The 20108-nt window shown below is 43.7% G+C and overlaps 1 protein-coding gene across 2 annotated transcripts in view; it reads left to right on the forward strand.

Moving 5' to 3' along the window:
- Window positions 1–20108, forward strand: part of LOC140421232 (tumor necrosis factor ligand superfamily member 13B-like) — a 143362-nt gene that overhangs the window by 24829 nt on the left and 98425 nt on the right. The window contains exons 3-6 of one of the 2 annotated variants that reach the window (XM_072505786.1): window positions 1191–1247; window positions 4755–4867; window positions 10493–10643; window positions 17367–19240. In XM_072505786.1, coding sequence (XP_072361887.1) covers window positions 1191–1247; window positions 4755–4867; window positions 10493–10643; window positions 17367–17482 — 437 coding nt within the window. In that variant the 3' untranslated portion in view covers window positions 17483–19240. Of the gene's footprint in view, window positions 1–1190; window positions 1248–4754; window positions 4868–10492; window positions 10644–17366; window positions 19241–20108 lie in introns of those variants that run through there. The other variant, XM_072505787.1, reaches the window with a different exon arrangement.

A 20108-nucleotide genomic window follows, 5' to 3' on the forward strand; every position in this document is an offset into this window, starting at 1 on the left:
CATCTGCCACCTATCTGCCCACTCCCCCAACTTGTCTATGTCTTTTTGAAGTCCTGCACTGACCTCCTCGCAGTTTACGATACTTCCAAGTTTTGTATTATCCGCAAATCCTGAAATTGTTCCCTGTACACCAATGTCTTGGCCATTAATATATATCAGGAAAAGCAAGGATCCCAATACTGACCCCAGAAGAACTCATCAGCGAACCTTCCTCCAGCCCAAGAAACATTAATTCACCATTAATTTCTGTTTCCTGTTACTCGGCCAATTGTGTATCCATGTTGGTTCTGCCCCTCTTATTCCATGAAGTAATACCTTTTCCAGGTATCATTTCTTCATTCACATGCATGCATGGGCTCCAGCACACCAACGTGACACAACACGGCAGCACGGTAGCATAGTGGTTAGCACTATGGCTTCAGAGCGCCAGGGTCCCAGGTTCGATTCCCGCTTGGGTCACTGTCTGTGCGGAGTCTGCACGTTCTCCCCGTGTCTGTGCGGGTTTTCTCCGGATGCTCCGGTTTTCTCCCACAGTCCAAAGGTGGGCGGGTTAGGTGGATTGGCCATGGTAAATTGCCCTTAGGTTAGATGGGGTTGCTGTGTTACGAGGATAGGGTGGAGGTGTGGGCTTAAGTGGGGTGCTCTTTCCAAGAGCCGGTGCAGACTCCTGCACTGTAAATTCTATGATTCTATGAACACTGTAGCTATGCATGGTATAAACAATGGTAGCCATGTATGGGATCTAGAGTCTGAAGGAAGGAGAAAGAATTTACTCAATCTGAGGGCAGAGATAGTCCTTATTAAAGGGGAGAGAATAGTTCCCGTTGTAGGGCAAGGAGGGGAGAGATAGTGAGATAGCTTATTTTGCTGAAGGACATGGTGACAACATAGTAGTAACGTATAGCTATAGCTTGGATCGTAGTTGCATTTCTGTCAACGTTTGAAGGTATTGTTTGAAGGTCATGTCAATCCTTGGCTGATTGTAACCAAGGTGGAGGGCTTTATTCAAGCCCATATTAGCTTTCAAACGTCATGGGTATGGAATGGTTGGGTCGGTTAACACTGCACTACATCATTGTGATTATCAAAAAGGGAACCACAATCTATAATTTAACTCAAAAGTATTCATTTATCAAATTTGTGATAATAGATTGCAATGAATGGAATATTAACCAATCTTTTCTTCGTAGGACAGCGATCATTCCTCCAGCTGATTCCTAATGCTCAGGAAAGCATTATCCTGCAAGGTAATTCACCAGGGTCTATTTTGATGCTGTAAATACTGTGTAAAATCCTGAAATATAATTTCTAGAGCCTCTGCTGTTTTTCAAAATCTAATTTCCTTTAAGATCTCCTAGATATCATGTATCAACACCTGCCACTTTGAGCTTCCCTAACTTAATTAACTTCTCTCATGCCTTTTTATTTATTATGATAGTTCTCAACTTGTTTGAAGCATTTCAGGCCTTACGTCCTCACTAACGGCAGCCTGTTCTATAAACATTGAGCAAAGCAATTGTTAAGATTCTCTATCAGTTTCCTGCTTGTTTGCTGCCAACTTACTTTTCTGTCTGCTCAGTGACCCCAATTCACATTTAACAGCCAGGAGCACAGATCAAGATTGGTATGAGACATTTGGTACCGGAGATAGAACCTTGAGAATATTTTTTATTTTGTTGGCAAAGTGCAATCAACATGGCTACATTTTGAGGCACATTTAATATGGAACAACTTCCCAAGACACTCCACAGGGGTATAAAGAAAAAATAGATGGTGAGAAGAAAGGAAGAAACAAGGATGACAAATTTGATTACAAAGTTTTAAGGATGTTCATATGCAGAGAGAGGGGTGTGGAGAGACTCTTGGGTTTAGGGAGAAATTGCAGAGCAAGACGTTTTTTAAGATACTCAAGGCCAGGATTCTCCGTTCTGGAGCATAAGTGCTACTGCCAGTGGAGGATCATTCCTGATCTCCGCTGGGGCTAGGAGAGGTGCCCAGGTGTGAGTCTCTCTCCTTCATCATGCTCATTTATACATGAGGGAGAGTTTGCCGATATCGTCGGAATTCCCCCGGTATCAGGCCGCCATTTTGAATGGGTGGCTCAATACCGAGATCTGGTGGCGGCCCCTCCTCCCCAAAATGCAAATCTTGCCCCCCCCACCCCACCCCTGCTGACAGGTAGGGGCATCTGGATCCACTCCCCCCCACCCCCCCACCCTCAACCACAGGAATAATTGCTCACCATCCTTTGCACGTGCGCATGAGGGTGACCAGACACCCCCCCAGGACCGCACCTCCCCCAGATCCCCCATCAGACATCCCATCAGGGATGCCCATCAGAGAGCCCCAACAGAGACCCCATTCAGATCACGCCCATCAGAGACCCCCATCAGAGACCCTCATCAGTCATCGCTGCCTGAAAGCTGAAGAGCAGGCCAGGCAACAGAGTGAAAAGTCACTGGATGATCACTACCCTGTCCCTAATATCTGCTGCCTCAGACAAAGATGTTTCAAGCAGCAAGTTACAGGTTTCAGAGACTTTCTCGAAAGCCAAGCACACTTTAAAGAGCTTCCAATCCCTTGACAGCCTTTGAAATGCACATCTTCCATTTCACACAGCGATACAATGCATTAGCCAGTGATTGACATTTTAATTACTCCGGAGACATGTGCTTTGTGGATTGTTGATCTATCTTTCCCTTCATGTTTGAAAGCATTTGAAGTACCCTGCTTTGATGCTAACCACAATGTTTATAAACACACTTGCCAAGACTGACAGTTCCTCACCCCATCAAAAGTGGCTAAGTGCTTTCACTTCCTCTTTGTCGGAGGGCATGGTTTGCATTGTGAGGAGGAGGGGGGCCTTCTGATCAACTTTGGCAGGTACCTGAGTTAAGCATTGACCTCCTTGACCCACAGCTGGGTCCATTGCGTCAGGGCCATGCTTGGGCAAACTTGCACCAAAGCCTGCCCAGAGGATTCCCTGTTTTGGTGGTCGGTGCATAATCGGGGGGGTGGGGGGGGGGGGGGGTGGGGGGGGGTGGGGGTGGGGGGGTGGAGATTCGGGCTTCCAGCCCGGTGCGGGGTAGGTGGCGCACTGAGGCGATTGGCGCAGGATCGGAGCATTGATAATGAAAATGAAATGAAAATGAAATGAATGAAATGAAATGAAAATCGCTTATTGTCACAACAACGCCAAACCCATTTTACCCTTGACGCTCCATTCCCTGCCCGATCGGGAATCCCGGCACCAATTTCGGGCAATGGAGAATCCACCCCAAATGTTGCTCGAGTGGAAATGTTAGCTGAACATTTCCTTCAGTTGCTGGTCCCAAGGGACTATATTCTCGAAAGTGGAAATAATTCCTTCCAACCACTTGCTAATCTTATAATTTTGTTTCACTTTCCGCCTCTACATCCACTGAACTTGAGGCATTTTTATTTTTGTAAGTAAATAGATCAGTGTCTCTTCACACCAATGCTTTTAAGATCAGTAAAACAACATGTTAAAGGTGGGGGTGCGAACATATATCCATGATCTTGATGACACACTCAATTGGCAATCCATCACAGTGAGACTGTGGTTTAAAATTACGAAAACATCTTCTGTGACTAACAAAGGGAGTTGCTTTCCTTTATTATCCAAACTTGTTTAACAGTGAGGCATATTTCTGACATGGACATGACCCAACAAATTCAGCAAACGCTCTGCAATTAACACTCTTCAATTCCCAATGATAATCAGGCAAAGCTGTTTCCCAACCAATCCTCTATTAACAGTTGACTTTTCTACACATTTTTACTTTCAATTAATATTGTAATCTGGTTAAAGTTCAAAGACCTATTTTGCTTTTTACTGCCAGATCTGATTATGAAAACTGGGCATACAGTGACATAGTGCATTAACATTACACAGTGCCATATATCAGAGAGTAGGGGGTGAGTTCTAATATTTTCAAAAATATGCCAGCAAACCATATGGGGTGGGTGGGCAAGTAGAAAGTGCACCAAACAAGTCTCATATGCCCAATCAGTTTTCCTCATCCCTGCCGTGGTCAGTAACAGTGTTTGACAGAGATCAATATGCTTATTTTCTGAATTCATAAACATCGCGTGCATCCATTATTTAAGAATGAGGTGAAGCATATTAAACATATTAGGGTGACACGGTGGCACAATGGTTAGCACTGCTGCCTCACAGCTCCAGGGACCCGGGTTCAATTCCAGCCTCGGGTCAGTCACTGTCTGTGTGGAGTTTGCACTTTCTCCCCGTGTGTGCGTGGGTTTCCTCCGGGTGCTCCGGTTTCCTCCCACTGTCCAAAGATGTGCAGCTTAGGTGGATTGGCCACGCTAAATTGCCCCTTAGTGTCCAAAAGGTTAGGTGGGGTTACTGGGTTACGGGGATAGGGTGGAGACGTGGGCTTAAGTAGGGTGCTCTTTCCAAGGGCCAGTGCAGACTCGATGGGCCGAATGGCCTTCTTCTGCACTGTCGGAATTCTATGACTAAAGTGGAGAGAAATACATATTTTAAAAGATCAGTTACTGTAACAAGTATTTCAAACTGTTTAGATAAACCACTAATACAATCATGAATGCAAATTCTTAGAAAATTTTTATGTAGCCACTGTGCTTTCTTCCCACATTGATGTGGTTCAACTCAGCCAGTATGTGTAAATCCAATTATAATAGCAGTAACCTCCTCACAACTGCAGTAGTATTTTGCTGTGTTGATGCACTCTTCATTGCATCAGCAGATGATTCAACCTTTATTCCTTGGATTGTGGCTTCAAGGAGGGGTGAGGCATTGGAGGCAACTTCCAATAAAATAGTTGTGAAAGAAAATGGCTATTACGCAGTGTACAGTCAGGTAAGCACCAACCTAACAACAAATAATAGAGCTGGCATCGCTGGACAAGTTGGGAAGTTAGGTTTTTAGTAACTTGTCGTATACCAAAATCATAAATGTGGGGCGGGATTCTCCGGTCCGACAGCCGTGTGTTTCTCGGCGGAGCACCGTTCGCTGGTGGCAGGATTCTCTGTATTCCCGGCGATTGTCAATGGGATTTCCCATTGTAACCACCCCATGCTGCCGGGAAATGCGCTGCCGGCGGGAAAGTGAATCACAACGACTGGAGAATTTCAGCTCAGGTTACCAACTACAAACTATGTTTGCTTAAGTGGAATTTTCCAGGTTGGACTTTTCCAAGCACTTTCTGGTTAAATTCATTGTGATTTATGGGGAGACAGTGTAGCCACTGGACCATTAATCCAGAGGCCCAGACTAATGCTCTGGGCACATGTGTTCAATTCCCACAACAAGAGCTGGTGAAATTCACTTTCAATTCATACAATCTGGAATTAAAAGCTAATCTCAGTAATAGTGACCATGAAACCATTGGCGATTGTCGTAAAAACCCATCTGATTCACTAATGTCCTTCAGGGAAGGAAATCGGACGTCCCTACCTGGTCTAGCCTACATGTGACTCCGGACCCACAGCAACATGGTTGATTCTTCAGTGCCTTCTGCAATGGCCGAGCAAGCCATTCAGTTCAAGGCCAGTTAGCAATGGAAAACAAATGTTGGCCTTGCCAACAACACCCACACACCATGAAAGAATGCAATCAAAAAACATGCCTCCGTAAGTGGAGCAGAGGTAGGGTTTCTAACTGTTCAGGACTGCCCTGGAATATCCAGAAATTAGACATTAATCACCTGGATATTATGAGAAATCTGAAAGAGAAAAAAAAATCATAGGGTCACGAAAAGGTCTTTTTCATCCTCTTTCAGCAATTTTGTTTATTAGTTGTAAAAATATTGCAGATGGAAAAAAATTTGATTGGGTAGGAGATGGGAGGTCATACGATAAAACCTCTGGGAACACATCCAACTGAAATTGGCAACTGCTAACCATGACTTGAAATCTTCAATCTTATGCATGCCATTGCTTGGATTGTGTGCCCAGGATTAATAATTATCCCTTAATTGCAGCATCAAATACTGGAAATCATGTGGGATAGCCGCCACAGTGTTGTTCTTTCTCTTTTAAATGATAGCAAATGTTAAGTTATCTGATAACCATACAGGATACCAGGGAATCTCCTTACACTCCATTGCTGGGAGGATTATCACCCAAATCCTCGCTAGCTGTCTTCTCTCAGCCTCTGAAGAAATCCTTCCAGAAAACCAGTGTGGCTTCTGACCAAACCATGAAACAATGGACGTGATTTTCACTGCTCGGCAACTTCATGAGAAATGCCAGGAGCAATATCGACCACTCTACATGGCCTTCATTGATCTGACCAAGGTTTTCCGCTCAATCATTCGGGAAGCGAATGGGTTTATGGAAGACCATGTTAAAAGCCGGCTGTCCAGAGAAATTCATCAACGCCCTCCAACTCAGCGATAGTCTTCACTAAAGGAAATATGACAGAAACCTTTGAGGTCAAGACTGGAGTCAAGTAGGGATGTATCATCCCCCTACCCTTTTCTCCATAATGTGGAGATGGTGTTGGGACTAGGGTGGGCACAGTAAGAAGTCTTACAACACCAGGTTAAAGTCCAACAGGTTTGTTTTGAATCACTAGCTTTCGGAGTGTAGTTCCTTCATCAAGTGAGTCAAATGGTGTTGTAAGACTTCTTACTTTTCTCCATATTCATTGCCACCATCCTTCACCTTGTCAAGAACAAGCTTCCCAGTGGAGTGGACATCGTGTACAGGATGGACAGAAACCTCTTCGACACCAACAGGTTGAAATCCAAGAAGAAAGTGATACTGACATTGCTTGTGGAAATTCAATACGCTCTCTCGGAAGAGAATCTCCAGGCTACACTTGATGCCTTCACGGAAGCATATCGAAGAGTCCGTCTCAGCCTCAAGAAGACTCAAGTCCTTTACCAGTCCACCCAGGGCAAGATTCAGTCTCTCCCTCCATCAAGATCCTTCCACAACATGGGATATTTCCCCTACCTCGGGAGCCACCTTTTGTCTAAGGCTGACATCAACGTGCAAATCCAACATCGGATCCAATCAGCAAGGGTTGTCTTAGGGCACTTAAGGATGAGAGTCTTTAAAAACCGCAACATCTATGATGATACAAATATCCTCGTGTAGAAGTCTTCCCAACTCGTCTATATAGCTCAGAAACTTGGACTATGTACAGACGCCAGCTCAAGGTCCTGGAGAAGTACCATCAATGCTGTCTGAGACGGACCATCCAGCAACTTCAGCCCAGACAGCAGCACAGAGGAGGGGTTCACGGACCACGAAATAGAAGAATCATCACAGCACTCACCAGTGCAGAGACACACACCTCAGTGGGACCTTGTTCTAGTGCAGCCTTAGGGTCACAATCTGGTGAGTACATCGCACCTTCTGATCCACAGCAGGTGGATGCCGACCATTGGAGGATTGCTGGAGGCCAGGAATCCGCTGAGTCTCAGTCAGATGATGAACCTCTGAACTCGGTCATGCCTCAGTGGCTGGAGCTCCAAAGGCAAACACGGGAAAATCAGGAAGAGATGTCTGGTACACTCCTCGGACTGAAAGATTGCATGGAAGAGTCCATCTGCCTTATGGTTGAGGTTATTACGCTGACACTGCAATGCAATAAGGTCAACACTGCGAGAGTGGCGGCCGTTGTGGAGACCTTGATGCAAGACTTTGGTGCTGCACTGCTGCAGGATATGCATTCCATGGTACAGGCACTTGCTGAGATCCATCAGTGCCAATGCCAGAGTACAGAAGAGCTCCTCAAGATCACTCCAGCTGCCCCTCTATCCCAAGGAAGAAGCCAGGGGACCTCGGGCACCAATAGGAAGGAGGATCAGCTGGTGCACACCCCAAGGCTATCCGTGCAGAAATGACCTGTCTATCTGAATCCCCTCTTCCTTATTTTTCTTTATTCATTCAAGGGATGTGGGCATCACTGGCGGGGCCAGCATTTATTGCCCAACCCCAATTTCCCTTAACTGGGTGGTTTGCTGGACCATTTTGGAGGGCATTAAAGAGTCAGCCACATGTAGGTCACATGAAGGCCAGACCAGTTAAGGGTGGTAGTTTTCCTTCCCCTAATTGGCATTAGTGGGTTTTTACAACAATCGATAATGGTTTCATGGTCACCATATAACTTTCCATTCCAGATTTGTATTGAATTCAAATTCCACCATCTGCCATGATTCAAACCTGGGTCCCAGAGCATTACCCAGGGTCTCTAGATTACTAGCCCAGTGACAATGCCGCTACTTCACAGCCTCCCCTGTGGCCATATAAGCTCCAGCTCCACAGGCCAAGGAGGGTGGCACTGCCACACAACAGGACCCCAAAATCAGGCCAGGCCCCTCAGGTCTCAGCCCTCCAGAAGACGTCTGCCAAGGTTATCACAAACAACAGGGCGCAGCCTCCACCTCCCCTGTGGATGTTGGGGATGCACCAAGGTGCAGCAGCAGGTTAGAAAGGTTCGGAAGCACAGCGTGGGCATGGATGTTAAACACTTGTGTGTAACATTAATTTCTGCAAATAAATTCCCACTAATTTTGTACCCTTTCTATGGCTCCTTGTTCTGATTACCTGTGTTCCTTTAATCTCAACCTGAAAACATGATTCTCGAACAAGATAAAGGCAGGATGCTCAGTGTCGAATGAACTTTGTGCACGGTTCCCAGCACATTGGTGGCACCCTTCCCAGTGACTGGACATATCAGTCATGCCTGTATCTCATAGGGAATGAGGGTGTCTCCCACAGTGTACAGGGATAGCGCCACTCATCCCAGTCATTGTCAATGTGTGCCCTCAGTAGCCTACGTGTTGCAGCTGGGCCTCCACATCTCATCTCCTTTAGCTTCCGATGACACTGAACCGCAAGGATGCAACTCATAAACGATGACGTTAGATCAGGAGAGGTGCTTTTCACACTTGATATTCTTTCCCCCTGGTAACCCCCCAAGTAAACCCTCTGGTTGCCCTAACCCCCAGACAACACCCTGATAGCCCCCGAGTAACCGCCCCCAGTCAACCCGCTGTACTGTCTCTGAGTCAACCGCCTGATCTCCCCCGTGTCTTCCCCAATGTACCCTGGAGTCTCAACCCCCCACCGACACCTTGGAGTCAACTCACCAGTACCCTGCAGTCGATGCCACCAGGTCTCTGCCAACTAGGTCACTGGTATCCTGGAGTCTTCCCCCTGGTACCCTGCAGTCAATCCTCTGGTAACTTTCTAGTGACATTGAATGGTGGGAAACGCTGGGCAGCTATTCTGGCTGACATTAGTAATTAACAAAGAGTGTGAAAATTACAAGGCAGGCAGTTTGAGGAAGTACAGTCATCAGTAAATAATTTTGATTATATTGTCTGTTGTCTTTCTTCATATTCGTTCCTCCAGTGGTGTCATGGATAATTTATTTTCCTCTAACCTATATTTGAAGAAATACTGCTGGAAGAAGGATCTGTCTGAACACACTTTCTACTGACTCAGAATGAAAGTGAATAATTTGGCATTTATAAACAGCTCTCATTATTGGGTTAATACTCTGCAGTGTCAACAATTTGATACAGGGAAAACTGATTTTGCCCTCAGCAAGAACGTACAACATCCAATTCGGGAATTGTGATAAATTCTCATGCCCAAGGCATTCAATCATGTTACCTGCTTAGCTCAATAATAATACAGCTTATGACTGCAAGCTGCATTAATGAAACTGATTTTTTTTTTTGTAACATTGGGCTCTCTGAATAGAAATTTATAACACCTTTGACTAATAATGTTTTCAATCAGCAAGCCCAGCCCCACCCAATGAACAACTTCCAACCCATCTACCAACGCCACTCCTCAACGATTCTAATTAACTCTGATTTCCATAGTTTAATCACCAGCTCAACCTGCTCAAATTAGCAACTACCGTTTATCCTGATTAGTAACCAATTCTTATTCCAATAATTAACAAAACCATAGCCTCACTTACTCTAATTAACAAACTGTAACCATATTTATTCTTATTGACAATCCAACCATAAGTATGGTGGCAATCTTTCAATCATTCCAATTGTAACAAACTAACAGCTCTATTTATTGTAATTAGCGATTTCTAACTCCTGCCTACTGTAGTTAACAAACTTCAATCCCACCCATTGTAATTAGCAACAACCCCAACAGATTTAATTAACGAACAGAGCTGTGAAGCATAGGGCATCAGTATTGCCACAGTTACCAACCAGGAAAATAAGACATGAATCCTAATGCTTCCAACAGTCAATACCATAAGAGGTTTTAAAATGGCAAACTGTTTATTTTTCCAACATGCTACAGCATATTTGAACATGTGATCATCTCTGATGACACAAAGTGATAGTTCATATCTGTAAATAAAAACATATGATTCTGTATTGAGTATGTTCTAATTCCAACCGCACATGAAAATCCCTAAGTTTATTATTTCAATCGAGCAATGTTGTATCATTTCTTCATTCTATTTCTGTAATGATTGTGCATTTCACAGGTTCTGTACTATGATAATTGCATGGCCATGGGCCATGTAGTCCAGAGAAGGAAGGCTAATGTGGTTGGGAATGAGCGACGTATAATGACGCTATTTCGCTGCATTCAAAACATGCCAAACAACACAGCCAGTAACACCTGTTTCACTGCTGGTAAGATCAGAACCGTATACAATGTATACGACATATCCATAAAGCTAAATATAACTTTCTGGAATGCTGAGCAAAAGTACATGATTGACTAAATTATACACCAACAAGAGCAGGAAATAGAAAACTGATTAATGTCTGGCTTCACACTGTTGCCTCCAATGACAATAATATCCATGGTTACAGCCCTGTAATGTAGATGCAATTGGAGACACTAAATTCCACTCCAGGGGCAAATTTCCTCAACTGCCTCTAACAGCAAGTAAAGTAAAATAAAGGCCAGTGACTACTTTTATTCTGCCACTGGCCATTTGACCGTTCTAACATCCTCAAAGGCCAGCAATGTATTTTCTTCATTAGCAAATGCCTCAGCCAGAAGAACAACTTTGTACTAACTGCATATGTAAAAGTTGTGCCTATTTGGTTGATTAATTTCTTTATTATTTGCTCTTGGAATGTAGATGATGCTGTCAAGACTGCAATTATTGCCCATCCTTAGGTTCCCTGGGAAGATGGTGCTGGTACATTCTTTTTGAACTATTGCAGTCCCTGTGGTGAGAATGTTCCGAGGGAGGAAATTCCTGCATTTTTAGCCAGTGACGGTGAAACAACGGTAGTACAAGGATATCTCAGGATGGTGTGTGACTTGGAGACAATGGTGGTCCCTGACCTTGATGATTTTTGTGTTAGAGTTCACAGACCTGGAAGAGGCTTGTTATAGTAAGCTTGATAAATGTTTCAATGCACCAATTCTGATGGTGTGGATATTGAGTTCAATGGCAATGACCGTCTGAAAGGTGACAAACCTCTTGTTCTTGCAGCTGTTCCTGTTCAACTGAGTTGTGAATATTTCCTCACAATCTTTACTTGAGTTTCGTAGATGCTGGAGAGACCTTGAAGAATCAGGAGGTGATTGGTTCGGAGGTTCTGACCTGTTGGTTACGGGGTCACTTTTCAAAGTATCCTGGCACTACCCTATTCTTAAAGCCACATTGTCCGTACAATTGGTCTGTTGAAGGTCAGTGGTGACCCTCAACATGTTGATGATAGTGCCCCTGAAGATTGGGGAAAGTGTTTGAGCCATTTCTTGTCAGAGACAATTATGTGGTATTAATGTCGCCATTATCTGCCACTTGTTATCCAGGTCCTTAATGGACAAGTACCTAGTTCCATGTACCTGGGTCACTGTTGGCAGAAGATGGAAGTATGAAAATGGACATTAAGCAATAATTAACTCTGGTTGGAGTAATTGAAAGAAGCGCAGTGGCGTGTTATACAATAGAAAAGCATTGCTAATACTGAAGGGAAGAATCTACAAGATGGTACAAGATGGTTGTTGGACCAGTCTCGTTAGTGCAGAAACTTAGGTAACATCAAGAAGAGAGGAACAACAACTGGATACTAATGATGGGGGATGCTGAGATGGATGTGTGAAATAACGAGAAAGGACAACATCAGGAACCACCACAACAGAGGATCAGTGAAGATTGTGGGAGCATCCAAGAAAATAGCTGAGAAGAGATTGAAATGGTGTGGTCATCTGCAGAGAGAGAAAGAGAGAGGATATGTGGTGATGTGAGTGATGGGACTCTCAGGAAAAAGGAGGAGAGGAAGACCAGATGGATAGATGAAATGATGAGACCCAATAGCGGGATTGGAAGACGAATGGGTGACTGACAAGGGAAGGTGGGGTAAGGTGATCAAGAAGCATTGTGGCAGCCCCAAGTAAAGTGGGTGGAGCTGAAGGAAGAAGAAGTTGTGAATGAGGCTGAACTCATCAATGTGCAGCCCCACTCCTGACCTTACAGATGGAAGGCCATTGAAGAAGCAGTTGAAGAAACTACTTAGCAATTTCTGATGTCATTAAATGGCACACCTATCTCCTTCTATACCAGGTATGACTTCAGCTATTGGACACTATTCTCTTAATCCTCATTTTGATTGGATTGAGATAATAAGGCCATAAGACATAGGAGCAGAATTCGGCCCAGCGAGTCTGCTCTGCCAATCATGGCTGATATGTTTCTCATCCCCATTCTCCTGCCTTCTCCCCCATAACCCCTGATCCTCCTATGAATCAAAAACCTATCTATCTGTCTTAAAGATACTCAGTGATTTGGCCTCCACCGCCTTCTGCAGCAAAGAGTTCCACAGATTCACCACCCTCTGGCTGACGAAATTCCTCCTCATCTCAGTTTTAAAGGATCGTCCCTTCAGTCTGAAGCTGTGCCGTCAGGTTCTCGTTTTTTCAACTAGTGGAAACATCCTCTCCACGTCCGCTCTATCCAGGCCTCTCAGTGTCTTATAAGTTTCAATAAGACCCCCCTCATCCTTCTAAACTCCAACGAGTACAGGCCCAGAGTCCTCAACCACTCCACATATGACAAGCTTTTTAACTGTAACAGAACTCTGATGAGATCTGTAGCAAAATGATTCTAGCAAAACCTGAATGAAAAGTCAGCAAGCAGATTATTGATCATGAGGAGATTGGTACGATAGAAGATTTCTTCCATCACTGTTTACATGTTAGTCAAGGAGGTTGACAGGCAAGTTAAAAACAGAAAATGCTGTAAATGCTCAGCAGGTCATGCAATATATGTGGAGGGAAAAACAGAGTTAAAGTTTCAAGTTGATGTTCCGTCAGAACTGGGACATGTTAGAGATGGTACAGTTTTTGAACAAGTAAAGAGATAGAGAAAGCGAGGAGAGGCACAAGCACAGAAGAAAAGGTCTGAGTTAGGGCGTAGGACAGGAGAGATTAAACAACACAAAGGATGATGTTGCAAGCCATAATTCAATGGTGACAGAACAAGTAAGAACAACAAAAGATGTGTCTAGAGAAGGTGAAAATGATAACAGACTCACTACAAATATATTTGGAGACAGATTTAAAATTGTTGAGCAGTGTTAAATCTGAAAGACTGTAAATTACCTGACAGAAAGACCAGGTGAAGCTGGTAAGTACCTTGAGCGTACTTTGGGCTTCATTAGAATGCTGATATAGGAGGCTAAGGAGAGAGGCCATGGTGGGAGTGGGGAGGAAATTTAAAATAACAGATGACTAGAAGCTTGAGGTCATACTTGCAGACTGAACAAAAATGTTCCGCTAGGCAGTCATCCATTAAGCATTTGGTCCCCAATGTACAAGAAACTCCATTGTCAGCACTGAATGGTGTGCACTAAATTGAAAGTGTTTTTTCCGGAAGTAGTGTTTGGGCCTTTTATAGAATCATAGAATCCCTTCAGTGCAGAAGGTCACTTGGCCCATCAGGCCTGCACCGACCTTCCAAAAGAGCACCCTCCCTAGGCCCAATCCCCTGCTCTATCCCCATAACCCCATCTAACCTTTTGGAAACTAAGGGCAATTCAGCATGGCCAATCCACCGAACCTGAACATCCTTGGATGGTGGGAGGAAACTGGAGCACCCGGAGGAAACCCATGCAGACATGGGGAGAACGTGCAAACTTCACACAGTCACCCAAGGTCAGAATTGAACCTGGGTCCCTGGCGCTGTGAGGTGGCAGTGCTAACCACTGTGCCACCGTGCTGCCCTTTATATTGTCTCTCCATGTTATTCCTAGCAAAATTAATCACTTCACTACAGTGAACTGAATTTCATCTAATAATAATAATAATCTTTATTAGTATCACAAATAGGCCCACATTAACAGTGCAATGAAGCCACTGTGAATATCCCCTATTCGCCACACCACGGCGCTTGCTCAGGCACACCGAGAGAGAACTCTGAATGTCCGGAGGAAGGGAGGAATAAAATGGCAGATGTTGTAACTCCTATGCTTGTATAGGAAGGTGCCATGGAAAAGGGAAGACATGTTGGGGATGATTGAGAAGTGGGCCAGGAAGTCTCTTTGGAATGCTGAAATTAGTGGTGAGGGGAAGGTGTGTTTGGTGGTGGCATCATGCAGGAAGTGGCAGAAATGGCAGATTGGTCGGCTGAATGTGGAGACAGGTGGGATGGTTCTGGGAGGAAGGAGTGGGAGCAGAGATGCAGAAAATGCAACAAACACAGTCAAGCACCTTGTCAACCATGGTGGGGATAATCCTTGGTAAGGGAAAAAAGGAATAGGATGCACTTCTGAAGAAAATGGCTTGGTTAGAACGGATATAACCGAGACAGAGAAACAGAAAGGAAGGAATAAAGTCTTTACAGGAAGTAGGGTGAGAGGAAGTGTAGCCAAGGTAGCTGCGGGAATCAGTCGGCTTATAGTGAGTGACCACTTTGCAGAAGCGTCTGTTGGGTACGCATGTGTGGTCCCGCGCTAGCGGAAGCTTGCCATTTTTATTCTCCTTCTCAGTCTCACTCTGATCTCTCAGTCCTCAGATTCCTACAGCTGCTCTAATGAAACTCAATATAAGTTTAAGGAACAGCACCATATCTTTTGATTAGGATAGTTTCAGGAGTCAGCACTGAGTTCAACAATTTCACATCATAATTTCTGGCCCCATTTTTTGGGGGGGATGTCACCAGTTAGTGGTGATCCTGCATTTCCCATTTATACATCCTCTAGACACATTTTCTTTACTTGCTGTCTGATTTTGCCTTGCATCTTCATCCCTTTGCCAATTCAATTTTCCTGCCTTCTACCCTCTCACAGACCTTCCCTTTAGTACATTGTGTCCCGCATTCCTTTCCCTGTCCCTTTGCTTGCTGTTACATCTCATTCTTTTTCCAACTCTGACAAAAGACCATCAACCCAAATTGGTAAATGTTACCTGATCTGCCAGATCTGCTCAGATTTTCCAGCAGTTTTTGTTTTTAATTTCAGATTTTCAGCATCTGCAGTATATTGCTTTTGCTGATAGGCAAGGAGCTGAATTGATAAGATTTTCACTGTGTTTTGTGGCTAAGATGTGCCCGGGCAATTTTAGATATTTTATATTTGCCAAGCTCTGAGATACAGGTATTCAACAAAACAGCCAAGATGTCGTTCAAGTCCAGAGGCATTGCCATTTCTCTGCACTCAGATGTTTTCTTGCTTTGTGGTGTCATGAAGTGAAGTAATTTGGTTGCACACTGCGATGGAGACCTTGGATGAATGCAAGTGTGGTTATTAATCTCACACTTGCGGCTGAAGCAATTTACCCATATTTTTACCTGTCTTGGACACTGTTGCACTCCAACATTGTTGAAGGTGGGGAAGTTCATGGAACCCACTCTCTTCACTTGCCTGATCATTCAGCACCATTTTGAATGATATGTGACAGGGCTACAGAACTTTGCATTGATCTGCTTGTTGTGAGATCACTGGCAATAACCTGCAGTGTTTTTATTTTTTGCATGTATGTAGCCCTATGCTGTAGTTGTTGCCTCAGTGTATGGCTGATGCTGCTGCAGGCTTGTTATTCTACTTTCCACATTGAACAAAAGTTTAATCTCCAACCTTGATGAATGTAGGTGTGAGAGATCTGATGGCCTGTAATAATACAGACCTTGATGACATATCGATGATATATTAGTTCTCCTGATGCAATCAGTGGCTCATCTATATATTGCTGCAACTACTGACCAGTTTAAATCACACCCCCTAACCCTACTCCCTGAATCTCATCCTCCTCACATTCACCCTCTCACCCTTCATCTACTCACCCTATCCTTTATCCTCTTACTCCCATCCCCACTCTAAGAACAGAACTCACAAACCCTATTATAACTGTTGGAAGCCACTGAAATTCCCATTAAAACTCCCTGAGTAAACAGACTCTTTAAATCAGTTGAATCAACAAAGGCAAACTCTTACGAAATAGATTATCATTAAATAAAATGTTGGATTGAAGCCAAAGCCCATAAAATTCTCAGAGTAAACAAACAGACTTCAGAACTGCTATCTCAATAGGTGCCTTGACTAAATATATAAAATCCATGGGAAAATATTATAAACAATTAGACATTATCATACCGGGCTACCCTTTCAATTGTATGAAATATATCCTACCATTTTATCCATTAGATGGACTTTTTTTTAAAAATCATCTAAAGATTTTCCACATTTACAATATTGATTTGAACATGACAGTTTGCCAGTTGGAAGAGGTAACAATATGCAAACACACTGTTAAATTGTTAATTATATCTTCCAATCACAGCGCTGCCACCTTACAAAACACGGACACAACTATGCTACAACACCTCATAACGAACGCGAAGGAGGCAAAACACTTACCTTCTGAATGCTCCCTGCATCCAATGCATGATTCATGCCTCCAGGTAGCTGGTGTAAAACCCAACAGCTGATATAGTCCTCCAGGAAAATGTAAAAAAATTTGGGACCTGCTCCCTCCCCTACTCTGGTGAAAATGGCAGAAGGCGCGAATGGAGGCAGGAATTCTGACCACCCCTCTCGGTGGCCATTTTTGTTCTGGTCCCACTTCTGATTGGTCCTGACCTGGATCATTAATATCCAGTCTCTGATTCAGATTACAGCTTGTGACTCACTTAATAATAATAATAATCTTTAATACTGTCACAATTGGCTAACATTAACACTGCAATGAACTTACTGTGAAAATTATTTTCCATACAAATTTAGATTTGTTTAAATATACATTAACTGATGAATATGCTTTGTCGATGCACTCATGATAAATCAGCGGAGGTAAGATCCAATTAGAAGAACTGTCCTTTGTAAAGACCATTCTCAACCCTCTTGTTATGAGCTAACCGGGAAAAGTTTCATACTTTTGTCAACTGTGTCTTTCTGGTTTAGGAATTGTGAAGCTTGACCAAGAAGATGAGTTGGAACTCCTGTTACCATCCCGACCCAATGCTAACATCTCCATGGAGAAAGATTCAACATTTTTTGGTGCCATACAATTACTATGAAGCAACTATTTGAGAGCACGATGACTGCCCAAGAATGGGATTATTTCGCCGGAGACACAGTTCACCAAATATGTCTCCGCTGCTCTCCAAGATTAGTGTTGCAATCGAAGGACATCAGCATCATTAATTAAGAGGGTGGATTTACCTGATGTCTTCACAGGCTGAGGTTTGGGACTAAGATCTGCAGTTCCCACCCACTTGCTAAGTCACTTCACAATCAATTTTGCGTTGGATGCAACTTAATGCAGCTGAGGCCCCTTTGTCTCACATGTGACAGGTCTTCTGTTTTCACTGTCTGAAGAATAAATTGTTACTTGCTTTCATAAACCTAACTTGCCAATGTCACCCTCCCAGATCTTTGCACATGATGTCTTTCGGGGCCTTTGCAATGCCAAGACTGTATTGCTATAATGCGCTGCCAAACAAGTGCACAATGGACAAAACAATGAATCCTCTTGGGATTTCTCCACTGTGTCATACGGCAGTGAGGGATGACAGACCCTGTGGGATCTTGAAGGAGGAACAGACCTTTCTTTAGGCCAAGCATTGTAGCGACTCTCTTTTGGTCTCTTCTGAGAAAACTTACTTTATATTTTGCAAGGGTAATATTTCGAGGAAAATTGCAAATGTTTTATGTAGGGACAAGAGAGTGGATCCAGATAACCTGTGCATCACGTGAATCAAATTGCTGCCTCGCACACATGATAAGATGTTGGGTTTTGATACAATTTTCCATCGTAAAATCATTAAGACCATAAGACACAGGAGCGGAAGTAAGGCCATTCGGCCCATCGAGTCCACTCCACCATTCAATCATGGCTGATTTCAACTCCATTTACCCGCTCTCTCTCCATAGCCCTTAATTTCTCGAGAAATCAAGAATTTATCAACTTCTGTCTTAAAGACACTCAACGTCCCGGCCTCCACCACCCTCTGTGGCAATGAATTCCACAGACCCACCACTCTCTGGCTGAAGAAATTTCTCCTCATCTCTGTTCTAAAGTGACTCCCTTTTATTCTAAGGCTGTGCCCCCGGGTCCTAGTCTCCCCTGCTAATGGAAACAACTTCCCTACGTCCACCCTATGTAAGCCATTCATTATCTTGTAAGTTTCTATTAGATCTCCCCTCAACCTCCTAAACTCCAATGAATATCCAACTAATGCTTTATAAAGCTTCAGAAGTACATCCCTGCTTTTATATTCCAAGCCTCTTGAGATAAATGACAACATTGCATTTGCTTTCTTAATTACGGACTCAACCTGCAAGTTTACCTTTAGAGAATCCTGGACTAGGACTCCCAAATCCCTTTGCACTTCAGCATTATGAATTTTGTCACCGTTGAGAAAATAGTCCATGCCTCTATTCTTTTTTCCAAAGTGCAAGACCTCGCACTTGCCCACGTTGAATTTCATCAGCCATTTCTTGGACCACTCTCCTAAACTGTCTAAATCTTTCTGCAGCCTCCCCATCTCCTCCATACTACCTGCCCCTCCACCTATCTTTGTATCATCGGCAAACTTAGCCAGAATGCCCCCAGTCCCGTTATCTAGATCGTTAATATATAAAGAGAACAGCTGTGGCCCCAACCCTGAACCCTGCGGGAGACCACTCGTCACCGGTTGCCATTCTGAAAAAGAACCTTTTATCCCAACTCTCTGCCTTCTGCCTGACAGCCAATCGTCAATCCATTTTAGTACCTTGCCTCGAATACCATGGGCCCTTATTTTACTCAGCAGTCTCCCGTGAGGCACCTTATCAAAGGCCTTTTGGAAGTCAAGATAGATAACATCCATTGGCTCTCCTTGGTCTAACCTATTTGTTATCTCTTCAAAGAACTCTAACAGGTTTGTCAGGCACGACCTCCCCTTACTAAATCCATGCTGACTTGTCCTAATCCAACCCTGCACTTCCAAGAATTTAGAAATCTCATCCTTAACAATAGATTCTAGAATCTTGCCAACAACCGAGGTTAGGCTAATTGGCCTATAATTTTCCATCTTTTTCCTTGTTCCCTTCTTGAACAGGGGGGTTACAACAGCGATTTTCCAATCCTCTGGGACTTTCCCTGACTCCAGTGACTTTTGAAAGATCATAACTAACGCCTCCACTATTTCTTCAGCTATCTCCTTTAGAGCTCTAGGATGTAGCCCATCTGGGCCCGGAGATTTATCAATTTTTAGACCTCTTAGTTTCTCTAGCACTTTCTCCTTTGTGATGGCTACCATATTCAACTCTGCCCCCTGACTCTCCTGAATTGTTGGGATATTACTCATGTCTTCTACTGTGAAGACTGACGCAAAGTACTTATTTAGTTCCTCAGCCATTTCCTTGTCTCCCATCACTAGATTACCAGCGTCATTTTGAAGCTGCCCAATGTCTAATTTTGCCTCCCGTTTGTTTTTAATGTATTTAAAGAAACTTTTACTATCATTCCTAATGTTACTGGCTAGCCTACCTTCATAATTGATCCTCTCTTTCCTTATTTCTCTCTTTGTTATCCTCTGTTTGTTTTTGTAGCATTCCCAATCTTCTGACTTCCCACTACTCTTTGCCACATTATAGGCTTTCTCTTTTGCTTTGATGCATTCCCTAACTTCCTTTGTCAGCAAAGACTGCCTAATCCCC

Source organism: Scyliorhinus torazame, chromosome 5 (genome assembly GCF_047496885.1).
Source record: "Scyliorhinus torazame isolate Kashiwa2021f chromosome 5, sScyTor2.1, whole genome shotgun sequence".
Taxonomy (NCBI): Eukaryota; Metazoa; Chordata; class Chondrichthyes; order Carcharhiniformes; family Scyliorhinidae; genus Scyliorhinus; species Scyliorhinus torazame.